Source organism: Phyllostomus discolor, chromosome 5 (genome assembly GCF_004126475.2).
Source record: "Phyllostomus discolor isolate MPI-MPIP mPhyDis1 chromosome 5, mPhyDis1.pri.v3, whole genome shotgun sequence".
NCBI lineage: Eukaryota > Metazoa > Chordata > Mammalia > Chiroptera > Phyllostomidae > Phyllostomus > Phyllostomus discolor.
In genome coordinates this window covers 121,829,176-121,856,519 of record NC_040907.2, presented here as the reverse complement: position 1 = coordinate 121,856,519, position 27,344 = coordinate 121,829,176, and the positions used below count along the sequence as shown (strand labels likewise).

The 27,344-nt window shown below is 46.2% G+C and overlaps 2 protein-coding genes across 4 annotated transcripts; one reads left to right on the top strand and one right to left on the bottom strand.

Annotated features, from left to right (window-relative positions):
• The first annotated feature begins 1,924 nt into the window (after positions 1-1,924).
• Positions 1,925-15,037, top strand: VDAC2 (voltage dependent anion channel 2). 2 transcript variants are annotated; one of them, XM_028511860.2, is made up of 10 exons: positions 1,925-2,053; positions 2,463-2,517; positions 3,659-3,727; positions 4,559-4,608; positions 8,090-8,242; positions 8,336-8,388; positions 9,132-9,359; positions 10,212-10,362; positions 12,918-12,975; positions 14,285-15,037. In XM_028511860.2, the coding sequence occupies exons 2-10, from the start codon at positions 2,487-2,489 to the stop codon at positions 14,374-14,376; spliced, it is 885 nt and encodes a 294-aa protein (XP_028367661.1). In that variant the 5' UTR covers positions 1,925-2,053; positions 2,463-2,486; the 3' UTR covers positions 14,377-15,037. The 2 variants fall into 2 exon arrangements, with proteins under 2 accessions (XP_028367661.1, XP_028367660.1); XM_028511859.1 differs by lacking the exon at positions 1,925-2,053 and adding an exon at positions 2,112-2,254.
• Positions 15,038-17,849: 2,812 nt separating this feature from the next.
• COMTD1 (catechol-O-methyltransferase domain containing 1) lies at positions 17,850-19,975 on the bottom strand. 2 transcript variants are annotated; one of them, XM_036026764.1, is made up of 7 exons: positions 19,707-19,975; positions 19,423-19,550; positions 19,064-19,169; positions 18,857-18,975; positions 18,708-18,762; positions 18,306-18,421; positions 17,850-18,101 (listed from the first exon to the last, which is right to left on the bottom strand). In XM_036026764.1, the coding sequence occupies exons 1-7, from the start codon at positions 19,927-19,929 to the stop codon at positions 17,949-17,951; spliced, it is 900 nt and encodes a 299-aa protein (XP_035882657.1). In that variant the 5' UTR covers positions 19,930-19,975; the 3' UTR covers positions 17,850-17,948. The 2 variants fall into 2 exon arrangements, with proteins under 2 accessions (XP_035882657.1, XP_028368833.2); XM_028513032.2 differs by having other exon boundaries at positions 18,306-18,439; positions 19,707-19,972.
• Between the last annotated feature and the right edge of the window lie 7,369 nt (positions 19,976-27,344).

Sequence of the window (27,344 nt, the reverse complement as noted above, 5' to 3'; positions counted from 1 at the left end):
GCCCAGAATTTATGAACACTGGCCTTTCTCCTGTGCTTGTTGAAAACAAGGCTGGACCTGTTGACAGTGAGACAGGTGAAGATGAGACATTGGGAACCTGGGTACAGTCTTCCATTTCAAACACAATAAAGTCTTACCACTAAAACTTATCTTGCCGTACATGGGTCCCTGGAATGCTTTCCCTGTAGCTCTGCAAAGGGCCTCATTTCCACCAGCAACAAAAATACGGAAAGTACTGAACCCCGTGTATACTACATTTTTTCCCTATACATACATACACTTTGCAGCTTCTCCTTGGCATAATGGAGTTGCCAGCATCACTACTCTCATGCTTTGAGGCCAATATTAAGGAAAACAAGGGTTACTTGAATATTAACGCTGCTATACTGTGACAGTCTCTGACAACCAAGATGGTTCCTAGCATGGACAGGCAAGACAAAGAGGTGGTTCATATCCAGGGCAGGAGAGAGTGAGGGGGAACTGAGAAAGGAGCAACATGGGAGTGAGATTTCATCATGTTCCTTAGAACAGCACACAGTTTAAAACAGGAACTGTTTATTCCTAGGATTTACCATTTAATATTTCAGACCACATTTGATAACAGGTAACTGAAACCATGGAAAGCAAATCAGGGATATGGAGGGACTACTGTAGTTCACAATGTGAATAAACCCTTACTACAGGTAATGGAAGTGACTAAGGCAAGACTAGGTTTTGCTTGGAGGTGGTGTGTTTTGCTGCAGCTGATATAGCATCAAACATAGCCAGAGCAGACCTGCTCCCAGCCCAGCCAGACTGATTCAGACCAACCTGTCTGAGCTTGAGCTGATCTGGTCCTGAACTCTTAGGAGAAAAGACTCTATTCTTCTAACCCTTTACATCAATAATCCCTACCATGACTAGGCAAGATTGCTGGCTGGGCTTGCTCAAGGGAGAGAAACTCTACATGGCAGCTGTAATCCGAATTTAGATTGTGGAAGCCTATCTACCTATCTTTTTCCTGGTTCAGGAGGGTGGAACCTTGGCAGCGTTTGAGTAGCAGTGGTTTTCAGAGCTAGAGAAAATAGAGGGAAAATGCTTTCACAGACTATGGCTGAAAGGCTCTTAACACCTCTTCATTTCACTTAAACTTGTCATTTTCCAGATGAGGAAACGGGTCCAGATGGGATAAATTGCTGAGATTGGCGATTGATTCAGGAGCCTCAATTGACCCTATTTCTATCTCATTTAGGAGGCTTATTTTGCTGTTTCCTTGGCTCCTTCACTCTTCTGCACACCCGAGGAGCTCGAGTGCAGTGTTCTCATGTCTGGTCAGCATGATCCCCAAATTTCGTAGCAGGCTTGCCTCCGGTTTTGTCCGTGTGTAAAGCAGTCCCATCGCAAAACCCAGTAGACCGCAGAAGAGGAGCCCTAAAGCGGGAACTAGAAAAAGGGGCGGGGCACCCTGAGACGTGCTCAGTTCGTTAAGGGAGGACAGCCCAAGAGATCCTCTTAGGCGGAGTCCCGCCCAGCAGGGCATTTACACCGCCTCTGGAGGCCGGTGGAGGGAGAGAGGGAGCGAGGGGCTAAAGGTGGTACTGTTGTGCCCTTTCGTTTCTCCCTAGATCTGGAGAGAGACCGCATTTCAGAGAGGCACAACGCACTTGTTCACGGCAAATGGGATAACGCTCAGCTGACTCTTTGCAGACGCCCCAACCAGGAGCTGCCTGCAGACTTTGAGAACCACAGCTCCGAAAACGAGTTAGAGAAATGTACGTGACCCTCTGAGCGTGCTGCAGAGCCCAATCGAGCGGAGACCCACGCGGACTCGCCCTGGGCGCCCCGCCCCGTCCGTGCCGAGCGTGCGCGGGCCCCTGTCCCATCCCCCGCCCGCGCGCGGCACTCCCCGCGTTACAGCCGCCGTTCCCCGCCCCCCGCGCTTCGGGGGCTGGCCTCGTCACTGCCTGACCGGAGGTCCTGCAGCTTCTACCTTTTGCTGGTCCCTGCTGACGAACCGAGGCAGCCCACCCAGGGAGCGGAGGTGTCATCGATCCCCGTGGCCGTTCCGGAGAAGGTTGGAGTAGGCAGCGGGAGGCGCTGCGGGGACAGGCGCCGTGGAGAGCCCGGGCAACAGAGGCGGGGTCCAGGAGGGGGGAGGGCAGGGTTGCGGCGGGCGGAACGGTGTCTCCTTCACTTCGCCCTCCAGTCGCGGCAGCCGCAGCCCAACCCCGAGCGTGCCGAACGGCGGCGACGGCCCCCCTCTGGAGACCACTAGGTACCGCGGCTCCCATCTTACTGCCACTTGGGGGGCCTAGACCCCGGCGGCCAAGGAGAAGGCCTGAGCGGGACTCGGGGTCGGCTCTGGTTCCCTAAGATGGCCGCGCTGTCCCGCGGCCCCTAGTCCCTCTCTGCCTGAAAACCTCTTTTGGCTTCTTAAACCCCTTCTTAACTCCTGCTGACCGCACTTCTTGTCCTCCCTGCAGATCACCTTTCCCCGGAGCCTCGCCATGGCAACCTATGGATCGACCTGCGCGCGGCGTGAGTAGAGTAGGGATCTCTGCGGGATGGGGCGGTGGTGTCCCTGGAGTCGAAGCCTTTCCACCAGATAACTGCAACTACTTCTTACCGCATCCTCCTGCCCCCATATACCCCCAAGGATTTGAAAATTTGGCCTTTTCGGTAGTCACTGCCCCCGTCTTGATTCCCTGGCTCTGCGGAAGAGGGGCTGGGCTGCTGGATTTCGGAAAAAGGGACTACACCAGGGGATTTGGTCTGTGGCTGCATTCACCTTCGGCTTTTGGACGAGCCTTTGACGAACTCAAAAGCAAAAAGTTATTAGTAGTTGGATTCGGTTTTTGGACGATTGAATCAGTCATTTTTAGAGGAAGTAGTAACTGCCCTGTTCGAGAGCAAGGTCATTACACGTGCTCCTAAGGGCGTGGACTCATTTTGTAGAATGAATGAGCTGGTGTTACAAACTCAGTTTGCTTGCCCTTAACCCTCATAGCATTGGCTGAGGACTTCAGTATCATATTAATATGTTTAAAGTGCCATTTGATATTTAAGTGATGTAGACCCTTGAGTGGAACATAGGTGGCCATTAAGTTCCAGTTTTTAAATTATCAGAGTATTAGGTATCTTTCTCTTCCCACTTCAGAACGTTAGTTTTGACCTCAGTGAGGATACTAAAGGTTATATTAGGGAAGACGACCTTGTTTTAGGTTTTGATTTTATCGTTTGGTTAAATCAGCCCTTTCCAGTGAATTGTGGCTGATACATCTATAAGGATAGGTGTATATGTGTATGTGTTTGATTCTTTGTTCTGGGCCTGTCTGAGGAGGGGAGGGAACAGAAAGTCTGTTTTTCTATTTTGGAAGGAATTTCCCAACTTTGTATAGTAACATGCTGGAGTTACCCATTTAGAAATAAGCCTTCGTTGGTGATCTCTCTTTCATGGATCCTTACAGCACAGTTTTATTGTCACTTTTGGTGGAATCAAAAATACATCAACAAATTGGAGTGCTTGAATTTATCTATTTTTCTTTTTTATTCTATTTATTCCTTTTTTATTGGACTGCTTGAATTTAAAGATAGCAAGAATAGCAGTGGGTCATCATCTAGTCCTGGGACAGACAGTGGAGAATGGGAACACTAACGTTGGAATGTTTCCTCCCACCAGCAATGTGTATCCCTCCATCATATGCTGACCTTGGCAAAGCTGCCAGAGATATTTTCAACAAAGGATTTGGTAAGAACTTTTTAAATTTTTTTAGATCAGAAGTGAAAATGTGTGTTTGGATTGCTTCGTGAAATTATTAATTTGTTTAAGTTTTAAATATCTTGCTGCATTAATTCTTCTGTTGGATACATTTTAGGTAAAATTTCTGTTACAATAATTCTCTAACAGTCTGCATCACCTTCCATCCCAGTTTCCTCCTATATTTTCAAACTATAGTTCAAGGATTTTACCTTTAAAAAAATCTGTGCTTTCATTTCCTTTAGATGTAGCTTAGGCCTTGGTTGACTAGGATTATTATTATTATTATGTTTTATGGTTTTTACTTTTGTGGAGGTGACCCCTGTCAATCAGATTTGGGCTTTCTCGAGTGAATTTGGGTTTTTAAAGATTTGGGTCCATGCACACACACAACCCTCCCTGTTTTATACTTTAGATTATTCTCCCAGTTATTTAGATTATTAATCCCAAAGGGAGATAATTCCTTTGGGGTAAATATTCTGAATGTCTATCATAATAAACTGTTGGCCATTCTGAGATTTAAGTTGAATTGACTCTCTGCTTTTAGGTTTGAAAGTGGTTTGGAAGTTATTTTGTTTTATTTTTGGTGCTGGATGGTGCACCAAAACACTAGGCAAAGCTGCAGGATTGTTTTGTCCTTTACATGTCAAGTTAACATAGAATAATTCAAAGTTTTTCCTCAAGTATTGTGTTTCAGCATACATTTTATCTCCCTGAGCAATGTTTGAGTTCTTGACCTTTTTTTTTTTTTTTAATATAGTCAACTTGTTGGTATGCATTTTTTATACGAAAGAGTCATTTGGTTATAATTTGCTTTCTCAGGTTTTGGGTTGGTGAAACTGGACGTGAAAACAAAGTCATGCAGTGGCGTGGTGAGTGTTAAGTGTCTGATAAGTTCTGAGGAACCTTCTATAATTGTGTACCCAGAGATGCTCAAAACAAAGATGTTGACCCATTTTATTGTAAAGAAAAAACAGAAGTTAATTTCAAGGGATTTGCATGTAATTTGATTTATTTTGGCTTTGGTCTTTTTTCTTGTGATCTTTTTCCATATTACTGCGTATGTACAAGGAGCTCAGTAAAGACTGGTCATGTGGGACTCAGTAAGATTACTTGAAGGCAGGAAACCTGTTATACTTTTTCATAACTTTTTTTAAAATGCTTTATTTCTTGATTCTTTTACCAAATCTTATTCCTAGATTTGTAATACTTTTTTAAAAAAAGATTTTGTTTATTTTTAGAGAGAGGGGAAGGGAGGGAGAAAGAGTGGAAGAGAAACATTTATGTGTGTTTGTCTTTGGTGCGCCCCCAACTGAGGACCTGTCCTGCAACACAGGCATGTGTCCTGATTGGGAATCAAACTGGTGACCCTTTGCTTTGCAGTTGGGTCCTTAGTCTGCAGAGCCATGCCAGCCAGGTCATAACCCTTTCTTTCAGTGCCTGTTAAAAGCATTAAGAATTCCGGACATAAAAGTATTTAGCAACTCTTTTTTTAAAAAATCCTCACCCAAGGACATGTTGATTTTAGGCAGAGAGGAAGGAGGAAGGGAGGGGGTGGAGGGAGAGAGAAAGAGATGGAGGGAAACAACAGATGTGAGAAACATGGATTGGTTACCTCCTGTACATGCCCTGAGTGATCGAACCTGCAACCCTTTGGTGTGTGGGATGATGCTTCCAACTGAGCTGATACTGAGCCGCCTGTTGAGGGCTAACATTCAGTAACTCTTAATTGGAGTGTACTATTTATATAATGGTGGTATTCTAGCAGCCTTCCTTGGGGAAGATTTCCATATGTATTTTGTGAATTTAGAGAATCTTGATTTGAGTATTTTAAAAGAGGTTAGTATTTTAGGTATTTGATGTCCTGATTCTGCTTATCAAAATTCCCTCAAAGGGAGTAAAGTAAAATTTAATTGTTTGATTTTCTTTTTCTCCCTCTAAAATTTTTGTTTCGAGATTGTTTGGGGGATGGGTATAGTGTGTATGTGTTGAATATTTTTGGTTATTTTGATAAATTCTTGTGTGGCTCTTAATTCCCTTAGTACATGAAACTTATTAAGATTGTGTTGTAGTTTAATGCCTAGAATTGGGTTTCTGGGCTTTTATATTTGTCAGGTATGTCATTTGGTTTCTTTAATCTGAAAAGAAGCCTGAATGTGCATTGTGGTTGGGCAACTTATTTATTGTAATAGGTTTCAGAGCAGCATCTTAGTATTTATTTTATTTACTTATTTATTTTTAAAGATTTTATTTACTTTTAGAGAGAGGGAGAGAAGAAGAGAAACAGCAATGTGTGAAAGATACATTGATCAGTTGCCTCTCCCACACCCCTGACTGGGGCGGGGGACCTGGCCAGTCCCAGGCATGTGCCCTGATGGGGAATTAAACTGGCGACAATTTGGTTCTCAGGATGATGCCCATTCCACTGAGCCACACCGGTTAGGGTGACTTAGTGTTTATTTTTTTTGTGTGTTCTCACTCTTAATCTATTGAAGCCCCTTATAAACACTTGCAGTGCATTTGTTGAAACGTGAAAGGCCTTACTTTTTTTTTTAAAGTAAAAGACAGAGTCCTGTGTTTAAAAAGCTTGTTTGCTGGTTGGAGAGACAAAATAAACTTTAAGTGGGGGAACAATTAGAAAAGTATATTAGTATTACATAGTTTGATATGTCAAAGTCTTTGTTGGAAAAGAAGGGCTTATTGTGGACATGGTTAAGAAAAGTTTTATGAGTTTAGGTTTAAGATCATGAAGAATGTCTAGGAGCTGGATTATATATAGTATGTTTTTGTTTCTAGTTAATATGTATAACTCAACAAGTGTGGTACTGATCTTGTAATATGTACCTGGCCCTAGATAAAGTCCGTTAATGGCTGGTTCTGTTTTCTTACCTGAGCTGTGGAGATGTTCAGGCTGCCCCAGGAGGTAGGAGCTTGGTGTCTGGTGATGAAATGAAGGATCTGAGCTCCTCAGTATTACTCCTTTAGTGAATGACACGTGGATGTCAGGACTCCTAATTTTACATCCAGTGTTCTTTCCTAACCTAATACTAATGTTCTTTAGTATGGACATTGAGTGCCAAGCTTTGACTTGAAATTCCTGTTAATGAAAACATTTAATTTCAGGAGATTGTATACCAGACCTAAGGCTTTTGAGTCTGTTTCACTGTAGAACAGTAGTTATACAAATGTTCTATTTTCTAAGTGAAGGGTGATTGGCCTTTTCTGTTGCTAGCACAGTTTTTGATATTTCCTCACTTTTGCAGGTATCACAATTTCAGGTAGAAATTCTCTTAGTTCACATCAGCTGTCTTTAGACTTGGCTTTCCAGTGGGCAAAGCATATAAGCATTGTTAGCAGACAAATTGTGAGTCAGAATCCTCAGAAGGTTTTTTAATATTTTATCTTGGAAGATTTCAGTTGCCTGCCTATATACTGAGCTCTAAAAGATTATTAGATTTCTGGATTGTCTGCAGCAGAACTTAAATTTCAGATAAGTCCCCCTCCACATTATGCTTTCGTAGTTGGTGTGCAATTATGGATTTGTAAGTTCTTTATGTTTGCTACAAACATAAGATTATATAATACACTTAAAATTACCCCTATACATAGGTTATTTTTCTATTGATATCTATTATACATACTATAGTTTATATTATGCATGATAAACCAGTTGTACAGTAAATCTCCTGTAATTCCTTCCCCCTTCTTTCCCCCCTCTTTTTAATGAGACTGGAAGATGGTTGGAAAGGCATGAAACCTGGTGAAGATCCTTTTTATCTCACAGAAACAGAATGTTGGGACTACCTAAGAATTTAGAAAAGCAATCATTTGTTCCTGGCATGACTTCCTACATGGGATACTTTCCTTTTAAGGACTTTCAGGAAACATTTCATAATAAGTAGAGCATGTGTTATTATAAACTTTGATTGTAATGATCTTATGTGTGATAACCATAGTGACTTATTGAGTGTTTTGTTCAATATCAGATACACTGATAGACTGGATGCAGAGCCAAAACATTCACTCCTTCCCCACCTCCCAGTGATTTTTGAATCCCAAATATATCACCTCATAAGTTTCCTTGAAAGGTGTACAGTTTGTTCACTTGAGAATTAGATACAAATTAACCTGTGATTAGTTGGAAATGTCAGCTCTAAGGTGGCAGTTAATTTACAGGCTAATTTTTCACTCTTGTATGTACTGAGTAGTAGAGGTAGGAATATTTGGCAAGCTAGAGGAAAAGGATTAAGTGAAGTGGGTTGTGTGTGTTTTTTGTTGTTGTTTTTTGCATGTGGAAGTTAGAGTCCTAAGTGTTTGTAAGAAAGTTCATGAAGTTATTTATTATCTTAATAGGAATTCTCAACATCTGGTTCGTCAAATACAGACACTGGTAAAGTTACTGGGACCTTGGAGACCAAATATAAATGGTGTGAGTATGGTCTGACTTTCACAGAGAAGTGGAACACTGATAACACTCTGGGCACGGAAATTGCAATTGAAGACCAGGTAACATTTTGAAAATGTGCTTTAGTATTAATTACCTTATTTTTGTATTTCAAAAAGGAAATAAAGCTGAAAACATTCTATTTCTTTCAACAGATTTGTCAGGGTTTGAAACTAACATTTGATACCACTTTTTCACCAAACACTGGGTAAGCATGGTTATTTGTATCTGCTTTATATTTAAAGGTATTTCTCTTCTGTATATTTAGGAAAGATGCATGCTTATTTATTTACTTATTTATTTATACTTACTTTCCTTGTTATTGAATGTATTGGGGTGACACTGGCTAACAAAATCATACAGGTTTCAGGTGCACAGTTCCACAGCACGTCATCTGTGCACTGTGCTATGTGTTCACCTCCCCAGATGAAAGATGCATCTTGACTGTTTGATAGCTCACCCAGATGCCTTGTGGCAAACCTCTGTGCCTTCGAAGTATGAACACTGTGGTTGCTGTTCGTTGTTGGCTTGCCTTCAAATATTTGCCTCTTTTCATGGTGGCATTAACTTGGGTGATTAACGTGTTTCCAATATGCTTTTGTGACAGACTGCCTGTTGTGCAAAGCAGCCTTCCTTGTGGCAGCCTTCCTGTGGCAGTCTAGTTACCCCATGTGCCCTTGTCTTCTAGTTTGTGAGAAATTTATATCTCAGAAACGAAGTAAATATATTTATTTATATACACAAATATAAATATATATTTTCACCTCTTATGACTGGTACTTTTAAAAAATTATTTTTTATTATATTTTTTCATTACCATTTATCCCCATCTGCTACTTTTTACTCTAGTTATACTGTAGTTTATTTAAGTCTGTTTTGTGCCCTCTGTGCAGAAGTTATGTAAATCTTTCCCACTCGCATCAGTTGTAAGTTAGTTTGTTTTTTTTCCAGAAAGAAAAGTGGTAAAATCAAGTCTTCTTACAAGAGGGAATGTATAAACCTTGGTTGCGATGTTGACTTTGATTTTGCTGGACCTGCAATCCATGGTTCAGCTGTCTTTGGTTACGAGGGCTGGCTTGCTGGATACCAGATGACCTTTGACAGTGCCAAATCAAAGCTGACAAGGAATAACTTCGCAGTGGGCTACAGGACTGGGGACTTCCAGCTACACACTAATGTGTGAGTGTTTCCTTTGTGGGGTGTTACAGTGGAGGACCTCAGGGTGATACTGATGTCTCCTGTTATTTCTTAATGTACGCTAAACCTAAAGGATTTCTCTTAACAGAAAAAGATCATCCTTGAGCATTTCTAGGGTGCCCATCAAAAGTGAATAGTTAAAAATGTTAGTCTGACTTTTGGTCCTGAGAGAATAAATTTTCATTTCATACGAGGCTTGGTGTGCTTTGCATTTTTAGAATAGGCTAAGGCATTGTCAGATTCTTACCAGTGTATTTATTTGACTTACTGGTTTGTGCTGTTTGAGGTCCTGGTTTGAAAGGATTTCCTAAAATGTATGATGTTTTTAACCCAAAATCGATATATATGTCAAAAGGACTCAAAATAATTTTTTCCCTTATAAAAAAAGAATGCATTGGTAAATAATAGAAGAACAAAGAAAACAATAAAAATTTTCCATAATCCTACCACATAGGTGTATAATCTTCGTTAATTGTTAATGTTTTGGTGTTTTACCTTTTTATATATGTGTATATATAAAATGCATACTGAAAAGGCTGTTTTATAACCCTTTTCTTCCTTCAGACATTTTGATCATTTTCCTATAGCATTATGTATTCATTCTATAGCATGATTGTTAGTGGCTTGTAATTCCACTGGATGGATGTAGCATGGTTCGACCAGTCCTTGTTTTTGGACAATAGTTGGAAAAAGACCTTTTAAAATGAGAATTTTCAGTGGAATGTTAGAGACCCATGTGAGCAGTAGCTTTCATTTAAATGTGATGCTACTACAATGTCAACCTAGTGCCTTAGACATACTACATTGTCTTTCCTTGGTTTATTTAAAATGTAGCAATGATGGCACAGAATTTGGAGGCTCAATTTACCAGAAAGTATGTGAAGATCTTGACACTTCAGTAAACCTTGCTTGGACATCAGGTACCAACTGCACTCGCTTTGGCATTGCTGCTAAGTATCAGTTGGATCCCACTGCTTCCATTTCTGTGAGTACTACTGTGGGCTTAGAATAAGTGGGGCTTTTGGTTGTGGGAATTACTCTTTGCATATATTATGTTGAGAATGTGAACTGTAGTTCACACTACCCCAGTTTATACACGTATTGGGTTAGAATTTTGAATACTGTTTTTTAAAAAGATGGAGACAGTGTTAGAAGTTTGGTATCCAGGCCATAGGAATTTAGCCCCAAAAGTGTGTAAATAGTAACCCTGAGCCCTAAGCCTGTCTAAGCTTAAGGAAGACAGTGATTTGGGTCCTGGGCAGTTCTTACTCCTGCTGAGGAGTAAGTACTTCAGCTGATACTTGACTTTGTATTTTTATGGTTTATAAAGTATCTTCAGATTTGAGCTAAGTGCTCAGTGGTATACATGCCATTTTGCAGATGAAGAAACCAAAAACTTGGAGAAAGAACTTGTACCATTACTAGGGAGGGAGGGAGGGTAGGGAGGAGTAGAGCCAGGACTGGACTGCATGTCTTTTGATTTCCTTCCTGTCTATGGTGAGCAGCTAGTGCACAGCTCACCTTGTTTTGCTTGGGCCTATTCTGTCTGGCTTTAGCCTTGGAAGTCTTGCATTCCAGGGAACACTCCCACCAGGTTAGCTGGGTGGGATGGTCACCTTGTCTTTAGGCTTTTTCTCCCTTCAGTCATAGTGGGTTGGGGTAGGAGGGAGTGTGTGGTATGTCAGGGTGTAGAGGGGCTGGCTCCAGTTTCAGGCAGATCAGCCAGTAGCTGTTTCTGTGTGTCAGTTGTTTATACGTCAGGGACTGCCTGTACCCAGTGTACGGGGATGGAAGAAAGTTCAACCTTCATGAGCATTGTTACATGAAGTAATCTTCATTTCTGAGGACAATGTTTTCATAATTTAGGCAGTTAAGTTTTAGATCCCATTTTTGTTTTAACTTAGCAGAGTTGTAATGAGAGAATGAGAAGCACCCAGAATGCTTTTCCCATTGGGAAGGCAGTGAATGATTCATTTACTTTTCCCGTCTCTGTTTCTAACTGTACCAAAGCAAAAAATACCCTCAGGATTCACCCAGTACATTGTAGCTACATTGTTATTCTCTTCCAATGGATGTTTATGGCACCATCGCAGATTTAAAGCCAGTAGAAGATGCAGCTCTCTTTTATTCTAAAATGAGAAGGGAACTTGGGACCTGTGTGTCATTGAGTGATTCCTAGGGATTATTTGAAAATCTGTCTGTCATTTCCCACCTAAGAAGTGCTGCTGATGCCTGATTCAGGCATCACCTGAAGCGTTGCTTAGTGCTGCATCACAATTTCATGCTTTCCCTCTAAAGTAGTAGGAACTTGTATTTTCCTGAGGCCCTTAGATTTGTTGGGCACAAGGTGGTTACTGGTGGTGCATTTCTTTCTGAGACAACTCACATGGTCATCATTGGTGACTCATGAAGGCTTGGCTGTAGTGCCAACTGAATATAAGTGCAATTTATGTAACTTTTGCCTACATAGTTACATCATTTCTTTCTCTGGATTGGGCTATTTTGATGTTACACTTTCTACAAGAGTGTAGACACCAAATCATTTCCAAGTCTGTTTTGAAGTCAAAGGCTGTTTTGTTACCTTTTGACTATAGCACTACTCAGTGCTGAAGAGTGAAGAGCAAATAGGCCCTGGAGATGGCATAACGTTAGTAGTGGGAGAGAGTGGAGCTCCTCCTCACTGTGTCTTGTTCTCCTTTCAGCCCCTGAAGGTCTGTGACTAAATTCTAAAAGAGGAATTGTGCAAGGTAGTGGATTGGTAGTGACACTCCACTGGAACGTCTTTTCAAGTGTAGTCTGGTTGTAGACAGCCAAAACCCAGAGGCATGAACGAGAGATACAGGATTTAGTCAGTTTTGTTCTTAGAGGGACTACTTGCCATTTGGAGATTTTGAATATTGATGGTTTTGATTATTTAGGACAACCCCTGAAAGTAGTATGTGTGAAAGTCATGAAGTTAAACTTCACATCTCACACTTTGAGGCTGCATATGTCATACAGCTAGTGAGCCTGGTGGATTTCCATTAGCTGCATTTTGGTGTGCTTTTGTTGTGTTAGGTCAGACTTAACGTGGATGACTTCTTATGAGCGTGCTTAGGCTCTTGTGCTCTGTGGACAGCATGGGGGTATTGTGGGCACATTCCAGTAGATGTCATGAGTATTTTGTTGTACTGACAATTTGGTTTTGAGTTTAATGGTCAAGAATTAAGACCTGGCTGGATAGCTCAGTTTTTTAGAGCATTGTCCTGATGCCAGGGTTGTGGGTTTGATCCCCATTCAGGGCACATGCGAGAATCAACCACTGAATGCATAAATAAGTGGAACAACAAATCGCTATTTCTCTCCCTCCCTCTCTAAAATCAGCCAGTTAAAAAAAAAAAAGAATTAAATGGCACCTGGTTTTTGTTTGGCTTAATAACAATACTACGTTTTTATTATGTGAATAAAAAGGCTGAACACTTCATAATTGCTTGCTAGGGAAACATGTAGGGGCTTTGTCTCCTTTCAAAAATTTTCTTAAGTTTTTGCATTTTGTTTTAGGCAAAAGTCAACAACTCTAGTTTAATTGGAGTGGGCTACACTCAGACTCTGAGGCCTGGTAAGTATTCTTGATAAAGTAGGATTTTTCTTGATAGTGTTTTAAAAATTAGTTTTCTTGTTTTGCAAACCCTTTAAGCATACAAAATTGATAGGCATGTACAATGAACACATATTTACTTTCGACCAAAATTTTATAGTTCTTTTTTACCTTCTTTATTTGCTGGGCTGTTTGGAAGTTGCAGCTGTCAGGACACTTCCCTAAATGCTGGAGCCTGTCTCTCCTGAGAACAGTCTGCTGCTCTGCGCAGCTCCGTGCGGTCATCACCCCCAAGGAAGTGGGCAGTGATGCCGTGTTGTCGCTCCGCATTCATTTTCTGCTCGGTTTCCTCACTGGTCCCTGAAATGTCCTACAGTAATTTTTATTTCTTCAGAGTTCACTTATTGTTTTTTTTTTGGGGGGGGGGTCTCTAATCTCATTTACTTAACATTATTTTGAGCCTCGCTGTGTTTTCTAGAGCAGTACTTACCAGACTTCAGTGTGTGCCTGAATCACCTGGGACATCTTACTAAATGCAAATTCTGTTTTTATAGGCCTGGGATGAGGAATTCTATCTTTCTAACAAGCTCTTAGGTGATGCCAGTGTGTTCCTGGTGCTTGAACCACTGTTTGGACAGTAAGGTTCCAAGGCACTTGGATCTTTTGCTGCCTCCAAATAGGGATTTTCACCCAGACTTTTTATTTTGACCATTTTGAAACCTAAAGAAAAGAATACTACCATGAACATCCATATCCCCTTCCCCACATTCACCAATTACAACATTTACCATATTTATTTTACCTTTCCATGTCTGCATATGTAATCCTTTGTTTTCACATGCCCTGATGAATTATTGAAATGTAAGTTTTACAGACATGTAAACACATCAGCCCCAGCATGGATATCCTAGTAAGACATTTTTCTTCATAAATACAGTAAGCATTGTCACAGCTAGGAAAATAAACATTGATAATGCCTGGTATGTACTACAGTGTCTTCAGATTTCTCCACTTGTCCCCAAAAAATGTTTTAGTTTTTCCTTTCCAGAACTCAATTATGATTGTCTTTTAGTCTGATAGTATGTTGAACACTATTGTATTTTCTAGAGGTCTTTGAACTTTATTATTTCCATTTTTGTGCTCTGTTACTTGATGCCAACAGAATTCTCTCTGGTATCTCAGATACTCCCAAGTGCCCTCTGGTGGCTGGCACTAGTAGGTCATCTGACAGGCTGAGGAAAAGTGACAGGCAAGCTCTGGAGTTACTAAAGGCCTGCGGAGCCCCACGGGGTGTTTCCTGCATGTCATGGTTGTCTGCTTTCATTTACAGGTGTGAAGCTCACACTGTCTGCGCTGGTAGATGGGAAGAGCATTAATGCTGGAGGCCACAAACTTGGGCTTGCCCTGGAGTTGGAGGCTTAATCCAGCTGAAAGAAACCTCTGGGAATGGATATCAGAAGATTTGGCCTTAATATATTTCCAGTGTGACCAGCAGGCTTTTTTCCCTCCAAGAAGGTGATCAAAACAAAGGATGAGCTACACAAGAGCTGTGTTTTAAATATTTACAGTTACTTGTTAGCTGGTTTCTAGTTGAATTGGTTGTCTGTCTAGTTACCAGTGCTGCCGTCGTGCAGCCTCCTATACATTATTTAAATGTATTTAACTGTTCAATGAGCTACCCACCAATAATGAAATAGACCTTTATGAAAATTGTGCAGTCGTGTGCATGTTTGTTTTTATGTTCCTTTTCACATTGAGCACTGCCATTGAATGAAATGGATCAATGGATTTAAGATGAGGTTAAAATTTCTTTTGTTAAATAGCAACCATTAGAATCACTTTTGGTACCCTAAGACATGACAAATTATGAATAAAACAAGTATACATAATTAATGACTCCAAGTATTTGCAGAATTAAAAATTTGCTAGCTAGGGTCAAATCTCCCTGGATATCTAGCTAATAATTTTTTTCCAGTGAGCATTTTGCTCTTTACCAAAATCTGTGCCACAAACTCCCCTGTGTTCTTAGAGTAACTTTGTGAGCCTTTTAGACTACAATAAAATAAGAGGATATATGGCTTTACATCTTCAGCTTGTAAGTTTGTGCAAAATTAACGTTGGGTCATTGTTAACCCCAGGAAGGGTTGGAGAGTAAGTGAAGGATGGTGCTGGAAACTATGAACACACGCCATACCCCTGTGAGTGGTAGCTGTGGAACTAGGTAGGCGGGATGAGACTGGGTGTAGGGAGATGAAGTAGGGGTAGACAGTACCGGATCCAGAGGGACTGTGACAGGTCGTTAGTCATTGTCCTGACTGAAAAGCTTGGCCTTGAGTTTGGGACCAGAGGCAATGCCTTCAGTCTGTGTAGCCATTGACCTTCATCTGGACTTGGGCTGATTGATAGAAATTAATATGTAATTTTGGTTGGAAAAGTAGGAAAGAGCAGGCTTTTTTTGATGGGAGAATTAGTTTGAAGGATGGGAACAGAGGTTAGAGGAGGGGGAGACTTGTTCAACAAATTCATATTATAGACTTGAAGTACAGTTTGAAGCGTGATAGAGAACAGATTAAAATGTAATACTATGAGACTCATTACCCAAAAAGTGATATCTTGTTGAAAATTTCCTGGTCAAGAAGAATGTGATGAGAAAGTAGAAGCCTAAGTAAGCTTTCCACACAGGTATCCTGGGGGTGCACAAAGACTCCTGGTCTCACTTTTTGTCCTAAGGGACTGGCTGGAATGGTCCATGTGACTCCGACACACATGACTTAATGGCAGAAAGTGGAATTTGAATCAGTTTATTTGAGTCAGGACCTATTGCTAGGTAGGAAGAAAAACAGGAAAAGATGCCCGAGAAAGCACCACCTGCACATTCTGGATACATAAGTATGAAGTAAATGGGCAAACTCAAACTGCTGGTGGTGCTCGGGTGGGGAGGAAACTTGGTTACTCGACCTTATAACAGCTACAGTTCCCTGGATGGCCTGCTGCCCCTGAGCTACCTGGTGGCTGCCCCTCATGCTGTGGCAGGAGTTCACCCAGTCCAGCACTCTGGCTCTGGACTGAGCTGTAAGCATGTGTTGTGAAATGTGGCACAAATAAGTTAACAGTTGGTCAATGTCAAGGACCTGCCCAGAGAAAATTGTACCTATCCACCCATATGCATCTTAATGTGCTTTTATGAGTGGGAGAGAAAGGTAGGTTTATAGCCAGGTGTCTGAGTGTTCTCCGAAATACTCGGTAGGTTTGGGTTGGCCAAAAAGTCCACTTAGTTTTTTCCATAAGAGACACATTTTTCTTTTTCTTTTTAAAAAGATTTTATTTCTAGAGAGGAAGGAAGAAAAACATCAATGTGTTTGTTGCCTCTTGTGTGCCCCCAAGTGGGGACCTGGACCACAACCCAGGCATGTATGTGCCTTGCCTGGGAATCAAACCAGCGACCCTTTGGTTTGTAAGCTGGCACTCAATACACTGAGCCACACCAGCCAAGGCTAAAAGACATATTTTTCCTTTTCACCAGTAACTTGTATTGATTTGGATATTGAGTATGTCAGCTATCTTCTGCCATTGGTTTCTAGTGGGTAGGGAGAGGCCAGGGTTGCTGCTAAATGTTTTTCAATGCATATGACAGCCTCCCAGCAAAGAATTTACTGTATTTGGCCAAAATGTCAGTAGTAATGAGACTTTGCAAGTCACATTTGACACATTTGATAAGTCACAGCATCTTCTCCATATACTGCACAAATCTTTTTTATGCTTCACTTGTATTTTTACCTTTCTTGAAATAAAGCATAATGAGCCAAAAGTGTTGCATATTTTCTTCCATCTTTAATATTAAAATGGCTGCGCAAAAATTTTGATTTTTTTAATGCATGCCAATGACAGTGTCACAATACAGTCCTAACAATTGTTTTGAATGAAATTAAAGATGACTAAGCACTACGAGAGCCACTGTATGGGAAAAAAATGAAATGAACTTTGGCCAACCCAATACAAGGTATATCCAGGACCTGTAGGATTACTTACGCAAGTTGCCACCTGTGGATTCATGTGTTTCTGCTTCTAGCAGCCTCCAGGTACACCACCACTATCCAGGTGGTAGCAAAACCTGGTTGTATATTATAGGCTTATGGTATTTCTGCCTGAGACATGGACATCCTGGAGGATTTATGTAGGTTTGAAACAGAAGAGCACCTGGCTCCATGTCCACCTCCACTCATAGATGTTGGTGTTTTAAAGTCTAACTTCCCTCTGAAGCACCTGTTAAAAATTGCCATACCAATTCCTACTTACAGGCTTGTCTGCTTCACACCTCTCTGGCCAGTGATCCCACCCAATCCCTCACCTTCAGGACTTCAGGGGGAAGACAGGATATATACTTATATGGACCTTGAGGTCTTAATGTCTAAGTCAAGTGGACTGGCTCACAGAGGTGAGGCCGAGCTAGCAGTTATGAGAAAACATGGTTAAGTGACCGCTGAACTGGCATAAGTTACTCCCCTACAAGTCCTGTTGTCAGATCCCAGGTATGGCTTCCCCACTAGTCCCAGCTGCACTGAGACCAAACTTCATTCACTTGAGCCTCCTAGGAAGAGATGGAAGGAGACCAGGTTGGTCTCTACCCAGCATCTGGCCCTCAGACTGTGGAATAGAGGCAAACCTGTGTAGTTGGGTTTTCTGTCAAATTGCATGTGGCCAGGCCAATTAAAACTAAATCCTGCCTCCATCCAGCTGGTGGCTCCTAGGGTTAGGCCACAGCCCTGGTGCCACGTGGCCATCAGGACTGTGCCAGGGAGGGGATGAACATCTAACCTTAAGGCTCACTTTTGCTCAAGAAGCAGCCTGGCTGGGCCTTCCCTTGCTACCCCACTTCAGTGCTGCATGGAAGCTCATAAGATTGTCCAGGACCCACTTTATTGACATTTAAAACTCTGGGTAGAGTGCTGGGGTTTCCGGGTTCCCTCCATTGATCCCATCGTTAAGGGCCAATCTTAGATTTTGAAGGCCAAAGTGAGGCCGTCGCCCAGGGGCAAGAGGCTGATGTGGACTCTGGCGTCCCGCAGGATGCGCTCATTCAGGTTTCGCACGCACTCGGTTTCCAGATCTCCCGGTTGGGGTTGCAACACTTTTCCACGCCACAAGACCTGTGGAGGGCGGGGCATCACGGGGGCGGGGCCTTCAGGGGGAGGGGAGTGAGAACTCTGCATGAATACCTCGAGGGAGGAGCTGAGGTGAATACTGCTTGGGGCTTTGGGGTCCAGGGGGTCCAGGGGCGGGGCATGGGGAGGAGCCAAGGGGTAGGATTCCCAGCCCGAGAGCATCTTTTCTCCCCTTAGGCTATCCCTTACACTGAGGACAGCAAGGACGCCTCCAGGCCGCAGCAGCTGTAGGCACCGCTCGTAGTATGCGGTGCAGTTCTCCTTGTCGGCATCCACCACGGCCATGTCAAAGGTGCCAGCCTCGCCTGCGTCAAGGAGCTCATCTTGCGGGGGAGGGATGGGCAGATGTGGCTGAGTTCGCAGGCCCAGTGGCTGGAAGCCCCTGCCCAGGTCAGTCTAGGTGCCGTGACCACTCAGGGACTCCGGCCTCAAGGACGCCAGCCCTGCTACCTTGCATGTGGCTGCATACCCTGAGGCTGGGCGTGGGGGGCTGTTATTGCCCCAAGCCCATCCGTAGGACCTGGTTACTAGCTGACACCTGATGGCCCCATTTGGGATATGGCGCCAAAGCCCCTTCCACACCATGCTCACCCAGGGTATCCAGGGCGGGCTTCAACCGAAGGTCGATCTTGTGCTCCTCTTCAGCCTGAGGAAGGAGTCGGGTCAGAACCAGCACGTCCCTTCTCCCAGAGCTGGGAGTGGAGTGGCTGGGTTCCCAGGGCCTGATGAGGGACACTCACCTGCCGCCACAGGGGCCGCCCCAGCTCTGGGGGCCCCGGGTTCACCTCACAGGTCACCACATGCCCAGTCGGGGGCAGTGCCAGGGCCAATGCTAAGGCTGAGTAGCCTGTGAAAGTACCTGGGGACAGGGACACAGATAGGCTCAGGCCACAGTGGGGAGATGGCTGGTGACTTAGACATCCAGTGATCACGGCCGCGTGCCCTACCCAGGTCCAGTGCCTTCTTGGCCTTAATGAGTCGCGCCAGGTTGGCCAGAAGCTGGGCCTGCTCACAGGTCATCATGGAATCCCCCAGCGGCTGCTCCAGAGTCAGCTGTGTGTACGTGTGGGAGGGGAGAGGGTCGCTGCAGCTCTGCCAGTAAGCCTCGCCGGCCCCGAGTTCAGGACCTCCCCCCGTGGGCGTGTCTGTGGGCGGGGTCTAGAGGAACGCCCTCGAAGGGAACGCCCACCGCGACTGGGCTAAAGAGCGCGGAAACCAAGGTCCGTGCCTAACCCAAGGTCATGCAACCACGTGGGGTCCGCAGGGCCGGTGGTGGGTTCCTGGTCCCGCCCTCGGCCCTGCTGACCAGCCGCAGGCTCCGTAAGGCCGGATGCTCCCGCAAGGAACGGCTCAGCAGATACTGCCACAGGGGGCTGTCCTCGGGGGGCAGCAGGCGCTTCTGTCGCCGAGATTGCCATGGAGGGCACCATCTCCCTGCCGGGAGGGGTACTAAGTCAGGGCCTGGGACTCCGGGGCACCATGGGTGAGCCTTAGCCAGAGCCAGCCTCGGGTATTCCAAGGCTGTGCTTCCCGCGCCAGCCCTGCCCGCAGGGCCTCTGCGGAGGGACCTGCAGGCTCGTTCCTACTCACCCAGGAAAAGGCCGGTGGCGAAGGCAGCGCCTAGAGCGGCTGATCCCAGGGCCAGCGCCGCGGGCACAGAGAGCCGGGGCATGGGCTGGATCATGGCGTTCGCAGAAGGCGGCGGTGGAAAGGTTACTAGCGCTGGGGATACCAGGACCGCACTCGGACCCTCAGGCCTTTCACTTTCCACCTGGTCCCGGCACTGCCGGCAGGATGCGGTATGGAGCATCATCTGGCGGTCTCATGGCCTTACTGCAAGCTCTGCCCAAGCCAGCTGGGTGCCATCTGGTGGCTGCGCTCGGAACTTCGCCCAGCGGGGACCAAGACCTGCATCTAGGGTCCCGGGACCTAGGTCAGAGAGAAAAATTTACTAAGCTTCTTTCTCATCACTACCATTTCTGCTGAGACCCCCTGGGGCATATGTGAGAGGGTGAGAGGGCCGTCAGTGTAACAGGATAGTACCGAGTACAAAAGTGATAGAAGTGAAAGTTCCTGAGGAACTGAGAATCAGAGGAGGCCTTTGGGGGAGGTGACCAAGGGTATCAAGTTGAAGGAGTGAAGAAACTTGTTTGGGCATACACCACCAGAGGTTGACTAGGGAGCTCTGAGGCAGATCAGGTTGATAGGGCGCTGAGATGTCGTTAGTTAAAATCCTGGGTGCCAAATAGACATGAGTGTGAGATCTTAGGCTCATCAGTGTCTCTAGGCCTCAGTTTCCTTTGTGGGAACAGGGAGCACAGTTTTAACTGCAAATGGCACCAGATACCACGGCTTGGCACAGAGTAGGTGCTCAGTAAATGCCAGCTGCTGTTAAGATTATAGGATGGAATGACCACATCTTGGGGAGGAAAAAGATCGGAGGCAAGTGAAATCACTGTGCTGCAGGGACACAGTCCAGTTAGCACTGGTTGAACACCTACTGTGTGCCTCAGAGAAGGGTGAAAGAAATTGCCCTGTATTGGCTTGTATTCTTAGTGAAGCTGTGTTTGGAGACCACAGGACACACAAGAACCTGTGAGCAATCCCAGCTTCAAAATTTCATTTTCTGAAAAATGGGTTAATAGTCCCCACCACCTAGGGGAGGAAATGAGAAAATCCAGGTGAAGGATTTACATAAGGCCCAGCACTTAGTGGGTTATAACTGTCACATTTGGAAAGGAGTCGAAGTCGTAAGGGCAGAAGGTCACCTGGCTACTGCTCTACTGCTGTCTCCAGGGGACGGACAGCCTGGTTAGTAACCACACTGGCTAGAGCTCCACTGGGGGCTTCCTAGGCGTGGTTCAGTGCTACCAAGGCCCTGAGGCAGGATTGTTGCGGGAAAGAGAGATGGTAAGTGAGAGAGCGGCTTGGCTGAGGCTGAAACCGGGTTGAGCTGGAGAGAAAGTTGGAACTCTGGACTGACCGGCACTGCCAGGCCGGACTCCTGAGCCTGGGGGAAGCAACGCTGTAGTAGGCCCACTTCCTGGACCCGACTCCAAGAGCTGAGGGCACAGCCTCCAATTAGACACAGGGGTGGAGCTGGTCCTCTGTCCAATCAGTGGCGGTCCCCAGGCCGAAGACGCGGGGGAGGAGCCCGCTGTCAAGTAGGGCTGTCCAGCTCCTATCAGTTCTCTGTCACCGGGTGAGCATCCTGCTCAGAAGAGAAGCCCCTTCCCCATTGATGCTCTGCCATCCTACTTGGCCCTGTATATGTTTCTGTGACCTGACTGTGAGTCTCATTCCCCAGAGTAAGGACTGAAGCTGCTGGTCTCTCCTCATCCAGAGCTCAGCACACAGTAAGTGCTAAATACAATGCTCTCTGGATTGGGTGCTGGCGGTGCCTCCGGCTCCATGCTGTCTGAGCAGCCAGTCTAGACAGTAAAACGGTAACAGTAGGGGGCTTTTTATTGAACACCAGGCGTCTCTGTGAGGCTGTGATATTATTCTCATTTTCTAGAGGAGGAAACCAAAGCTCAGAGAGACCACTTCTCCATGGTTACTCCCCAGACCCTGCTCCTGTTTTCTTAAACCCTCTGACCCCCTGTCCAGAGTGGGGGCACACCAAAGAGGTGCCCTGACTCACTGGGCCCCAGCTGGAACCACGAGCATAAGAAGTGCTTTCCTGGCACCACTGCTGGGGCCCCTCCACCAGGCCAGCAGAGGCTGTAGACCTCATTCCCTCCCCGTCTGGGGGTCCAGGTGTGGGTAGGCCCCCTTCTCACCGCAGAACCTCCCTCTCCAGCCTGGCTGCAGTCCGGAGCCTGCGGAGGTGGGGGAACGGGCCGGGAGGGGAGGCATGTCACCATATATCCCTGTCAGATTAAAAAACTAATTTGAAAAGATTAATGTATTCCATTCTTGTTACGCTGGCTCCGATACCTCTGGGCCCGCGGCCGCTCTGCCTCCTGATTATTGAATTTTTATGGCCTGGTAATTAATTGCAGATTCCCTGTTTTGTTCTATTTCTTTTTCTCTGACATTTTAATTTCAACAAAAAGCAGTGGTCTCCATGCAGGTTCTCTCTGGAGATCCTAATGGTCTATAAAACAGAATGACTTATAGACGTGGCACCCACTTCAGTTGGCGAGCGATTGTTTGAAACCTTGCTGATCACGCAAAATTTAATTTTTCCACCTCCCTCCCCCATTTACTCCTGATTTCTTGTCTCTTCCACTGCAGTGCCAGCGTCTCAGCGCACAATGAAGGCAGCAAAGTGTCGCCTCCGAATCTGTTATGGGGCCTTTTCCTAGAAGGCCAGGGGTCTGAAGACAAAATAGGTTTTGATTCTTTTCCTCAGAGGTGGCCCCCAGAGGTGAGGGGAGCTGGGCCTCCCCAAAGGGCCATGCGGAAATGGGTAGCTGCCTCAGGGGAGGAGGGAGGACCGTTTCTGCCTCTCTCAGCTGTTCTTTTGGCCAAGCGCAGCTGCTCCGTTAGGCATCAGGGACCCTGCAGGCTCGTGAAGGCAGAGGAAGTGAATGGGTGCCTGCACATTCCCTTAGGTTCACACGAGGAAGTCAGGAATATGACCCCTGACCAATTCTTAGCCAAACCAGGTCACTGGGAACAGTTGTCCACAAAAAAACAAATCCGGAAGAGACACCTGAATTTCTATCCTAATGCCCTCAACTTCTCCGTATCCCAGACCTGCTAACATCACAGAGGCTAGGCACTTCCCCCAAGCTCCCTCAGGACTGGGTGAGTCAGGGGCAGAGGGGAAATGCCATAGAGTCGGGTTGGGCCTAAGGGATTGAAACTCAGATGTCTTCAGGGACTGGGCAGGTAGCTGAGCGGAGGGCAAGAGGGAGCAGTGGGGACTGTGGTGCTCCAAAGCTCGTGTGTTGTCAGAAGGCATGGCAGCCACCTGATTCCAATCCACGCTGCCATGTGGGAAGATGGGTGTAGTGTGGCCAGAATTTATGACTTTTTCAAGAGAGGTTAGAAATCTGGCTTTTAATGAGGAAAATTTTTAAAGTACTGTGTCAGTTGAACTGAATACATCATTGATTTGGCCGATGAAACAACTGTTTTCTCTGATTTAGGGCATGGATCAGAGAAGTTAGGGCATAGAAGTAAAGGCCGGTAGGGCCAGAAGGGCCTCAGTGCTCAGCTGATTGCCCCCACCCACCTCATCTCTGCCCCAGGAATCCTCTTCCTACCTTTGTGCCCTTCGGCTCCCTTCTCACACTCAGTGGGCTCTCCCCCAGCAGCTGCGGGCTGCCAGAGGCATCTCTGGGTCTCTCTCCAGGGCTTGCCTTCTTTAGGCCTCTTCTCCCCACAGAGAAGCTGTAGCCTGGTCTGACCACATCTAGGGGAAGTCCGCTGAGCTCCCCAGAGAGGATGGCGTCTTTTCACCTATGACTTTGGGAGGCAATCCCCTGAATCTGGGGCCCTAGGGGGCCATTTCGAGCTGAGTGGATGGATGCAGACAGACCGTGAGTCAGGGCTCCTGGGGCTCCTGAGAGGAGTTCAGGAGGACAGAGGGCCCACAGCCTGCTCCCACCTCTGCCGAGAAGCTGCAGAGCTGGCAGGCCACACCTCAGGCTCTAGCGCCTCCGTTCCCTCACCTGGAAGGGTCGAATGGGAAGTGACAGCATGGGCTTGGGGGTCACATGGGCTTGGATTCACACATTGGCCCCGCCACTCACTTTGGCTCTGTGAGCTCAGAGTTCCTCGCTAGAAGCTGGGGATGATCCTTCTGTGTTAGTGTTCTGTTGCTGTGGCTTAAGTCACCCATTTATTATCTCACGCGTCTGTAGGTCAAAAGCCTGGCAAGATGTGGCCAGATTCTCTGCTTAGGGTCTCCCCAAGATGAAGTCAAGGTGTTGCCCGGGGCTGCAGTTCTGCCCTGGTGCTTGGGCTTTCTTCCAAGCTCTCTAGCTGTTGGCACATTCAGCTCCTTCACATGAAGCTCCTGTTCAAGGCCAGCAAAGACCCCTTGAATCTTTTGATGCCTTCCTCTCCTGCCTTTAAGGGCTCACGTGATTACATTAGGCCCACCCAGATAATCTGAGATAATGTCCCAGATTATTTTAAGGTGGGCTGGTTAGTTACACCTGCGAAGCCCTCCCTTGGGAGTAACATGGGTGGTAGAGATCATGGGAGGATGGCAAAATTCTGCCTGCCACAGGCTCCAAGCTCTCAGAACGGTTATATGGATTAAAATACCCCTGCCTGGTTCCCATTCCCCCTTCCTGACAACCAGGGTGGGGTCAGATACTTAAACACACAGTTCCCTGCTGCGGCATGAAATGAATGGGAGGTGGGACGTTCCTCAGGGCACCCCTGTCTAGTAGCCGGCACTGTCTCCATTTCCCAGATGGACAAACCAAGGCTCCCAGATGTCAAGTGGTGCGTAAGTGGCAGAGCCAGGATGTGAACTTGTCTCTAATTCAGCTTCCATACAAGTTTGTCATCTCACTACTGGGCCCAAGTCCAGAGCCCCTAGGTCCTCTGGAAATTCATTTAGTTCTCCGGGGAAGCATCTTCCATGTAGCAACAATTTACCTGTGATTCAATTTATCTGGCTCAATCCAGGTGTTTCTGAGAGTCCCCAGTGAATAACTTAGGTGTGTTTTTCATGGTGTCACCTGTTTCTCTCCTTCTTTCTTGTCAGGGTGGCCAGGAATGCTTCTGCTGGACACCCGGGCTGATCCTCAGAAGCCTTCAAATGGTCAAGACTTCATGCAGCCCTTTTGAGACCTGGTAAAGAAAGTCTCCCTGCAGCTTGTAGCTCTTCACTGGCCTACGTTGTGAGTCCTTGTTTTGTCAAAGACGACAAGCACATGTACCCCGAGGAAGACATGGGACCTAGCTTCCACCCTCCAGATGTACGGCAAAAGACTCAAGGAATGCAAATGTGGGCAATGGGAGTTAGCCGCTGTGTGAAGGAGAAAGGTGCTCTGTGAGTGAGTGTGATGAGGTGGCGATGCCTGTTGCTGCCAGGGTGGCTGCACTGAAGCCTCTCGCCAGAGGTGGGCTGTGCGGTGGCTGTGTTCTCACTAGAACAGTCCCGTGGTGTGATTGGGCGGGGCTTCTAGCTGTGAAGTTCCTGCTTGTGGGGCATGCAAACCTGATTCTCTGGTGCTCCCCGAGGCTGCTGTTTACAACAGAGTGGGTCTATTGTATGCAACAAAGTAAACTCTGCTGTTTGCTACTGAGCGGCTTCTGTGGTTTGCAGTTAAGGGTCCTGCCTGGTGCTGCTCCCCCAGTGGGATGGATTTGCCCTCCTCCAGCCGATGCCATTACTGTCTGCCTCTGAAGCATTCCTCCTCCTCCTTCTTTGCCAGTGGGAGCCTGACATTATCCAAGGAACAGTGTGCCCAGCTCTAGAGGATGAACTGTGATCCGTCTCAGGCTGTCACAGCCATCTCAGGTATATTTTTTCAAGGTGCTTTCATCCTCTCTGCAGCTCATTTCTGGCTTCTCAGGACATTTTCTTCCCTGATAATAAGAAACCCCTCTATTACTGCTTAACCTCTTTTAACCTCGTATGGGGTTATGTACAGATGAAATGGTTGGAATCATAGCAGCTGTCTTGTGGCCATTAGGCAATGGAGTTAAGATTTAAAAAACCAGTGAGGATGGTGAGACAAAAGATGGAGTGCTGGTGCTTGAAAGCATTATCTAGCCATTGAGCCACCATTAGCAACTGTCTGGTTCCAGACGGACTACTTGTTACATGAGAAAAAGGAGCCCTTTCTGTTTAAGCAATGCTGTGCTATATATTCTTTTACTTGAAGCTCAAAGCATTCCTAACTGATACAAGCCCCCAAGCAGTATGGCTAGGCCCATAGGCTTAGAGTTGGTGCTGAGATAAACCTGCTTGTTTTTTTTCCTTCAGGACACAGTGACAGATTCCATACTGAACTTGAAATCATGCCCTCCAGAGGTGAGGCTTCATTTTCCTCAAGAGTGAGTTTCTCGCAGGAGATGCCTCCATTCCAAAGACTCCTGGCAGGCCTAGTCCCTCTTCTACTTGATGAGCCCAAATGCCAGCATTGGGGACCCACCTTTGTGTTGCTGCAGACCTGTGGCCTCTCATTGACGAAGTAGGCACGATCACTCTACAGGTGGCTTTCAGACAGAGGAAGGGACTCATCTTCCTCTGTGTCTCACAACCATGACATGGGACTGGCTCCAATTCTGTGTGGCCACAGCCTGGGGTATCTCCCCACTCCAGGGGGAGTCTCTCTATTTGCCTCAGTGCCAGGGGCACAGAGGCCTGGGACAGTGGATGACCAGATGGGTTGGGAGTTCCTGTGCATCTTGCTGGGGACAGGGTCAGGGAAGCCCACATCCTCCTGGCACAGTGGTTGGGTTTGTGCTATGGAAATGTTATATAACAGCCCCAGGTTTCATTGGCTTCTAGAATAATCAATTAATTTTCTTGCTTCTGGTTCAGGGTCAGCTGGGGCTCTTCTGCTTCAGTGGTGGGTTCAGATCTTTCCACCTGGGGGTGTTCTTTCCCAGTGGACAACACTGGTGCAAGAAGCCTACCCCATAAGTGCTGTTAAAGCCTCCACCGCAGTCAGGTCTGCTGATGTTCCAGTGGCCACAGCATCACTTGGCCAAGGCCCAAGTCCTGAGTAAAGGTGTGTGCTCTATCCCTTCCATGGGGTGACCCCGTAAGGTCACACAGCCAAGGGCGTGGATGTGTAACCCTATTACTGGTGGCAGAGTGCAGAATCAGGAGCAGCAGCCCAATCTACACACAGGTCCTGAGGGCCCCAGGGTGTCTCCAAAGGTATGGGTGCAGAGACCCCATTGGGCACGATCTCAGTGAGCTCAGGCAGGCCACAGTAGCTGCCGCAGGCAGAAGCTGAAGATTTTCCAATCAGTTCCGCCTCAGAGGAAGAACCTGAAGCTCTGGGAGTTGGAGTGTTGCCGAAGGTTGCAAGGCAACCTCCTGCCTCTGCTCACCCTCACTGCCATCCTGAAAATGGACAGGAGAGGGAGCTGAGGGGTCTGGCTCACCTTCCCTTTTCCAGCCTAGAGCACCTGCCTGCCAGCAAAGGAGAAACTCCCAGCCCTTTCTTTCCTCCAAGCCACCCTCAAGCTCAGCATATGCCCCTTTCCCCCAGAGACACCAGGAAATGCAGCCTGGGACTCAGGATTCAGACTGCATGCACTGGAGACCTCTCAGTGCTTGTTTCCGTCTGCAGCCCCGGG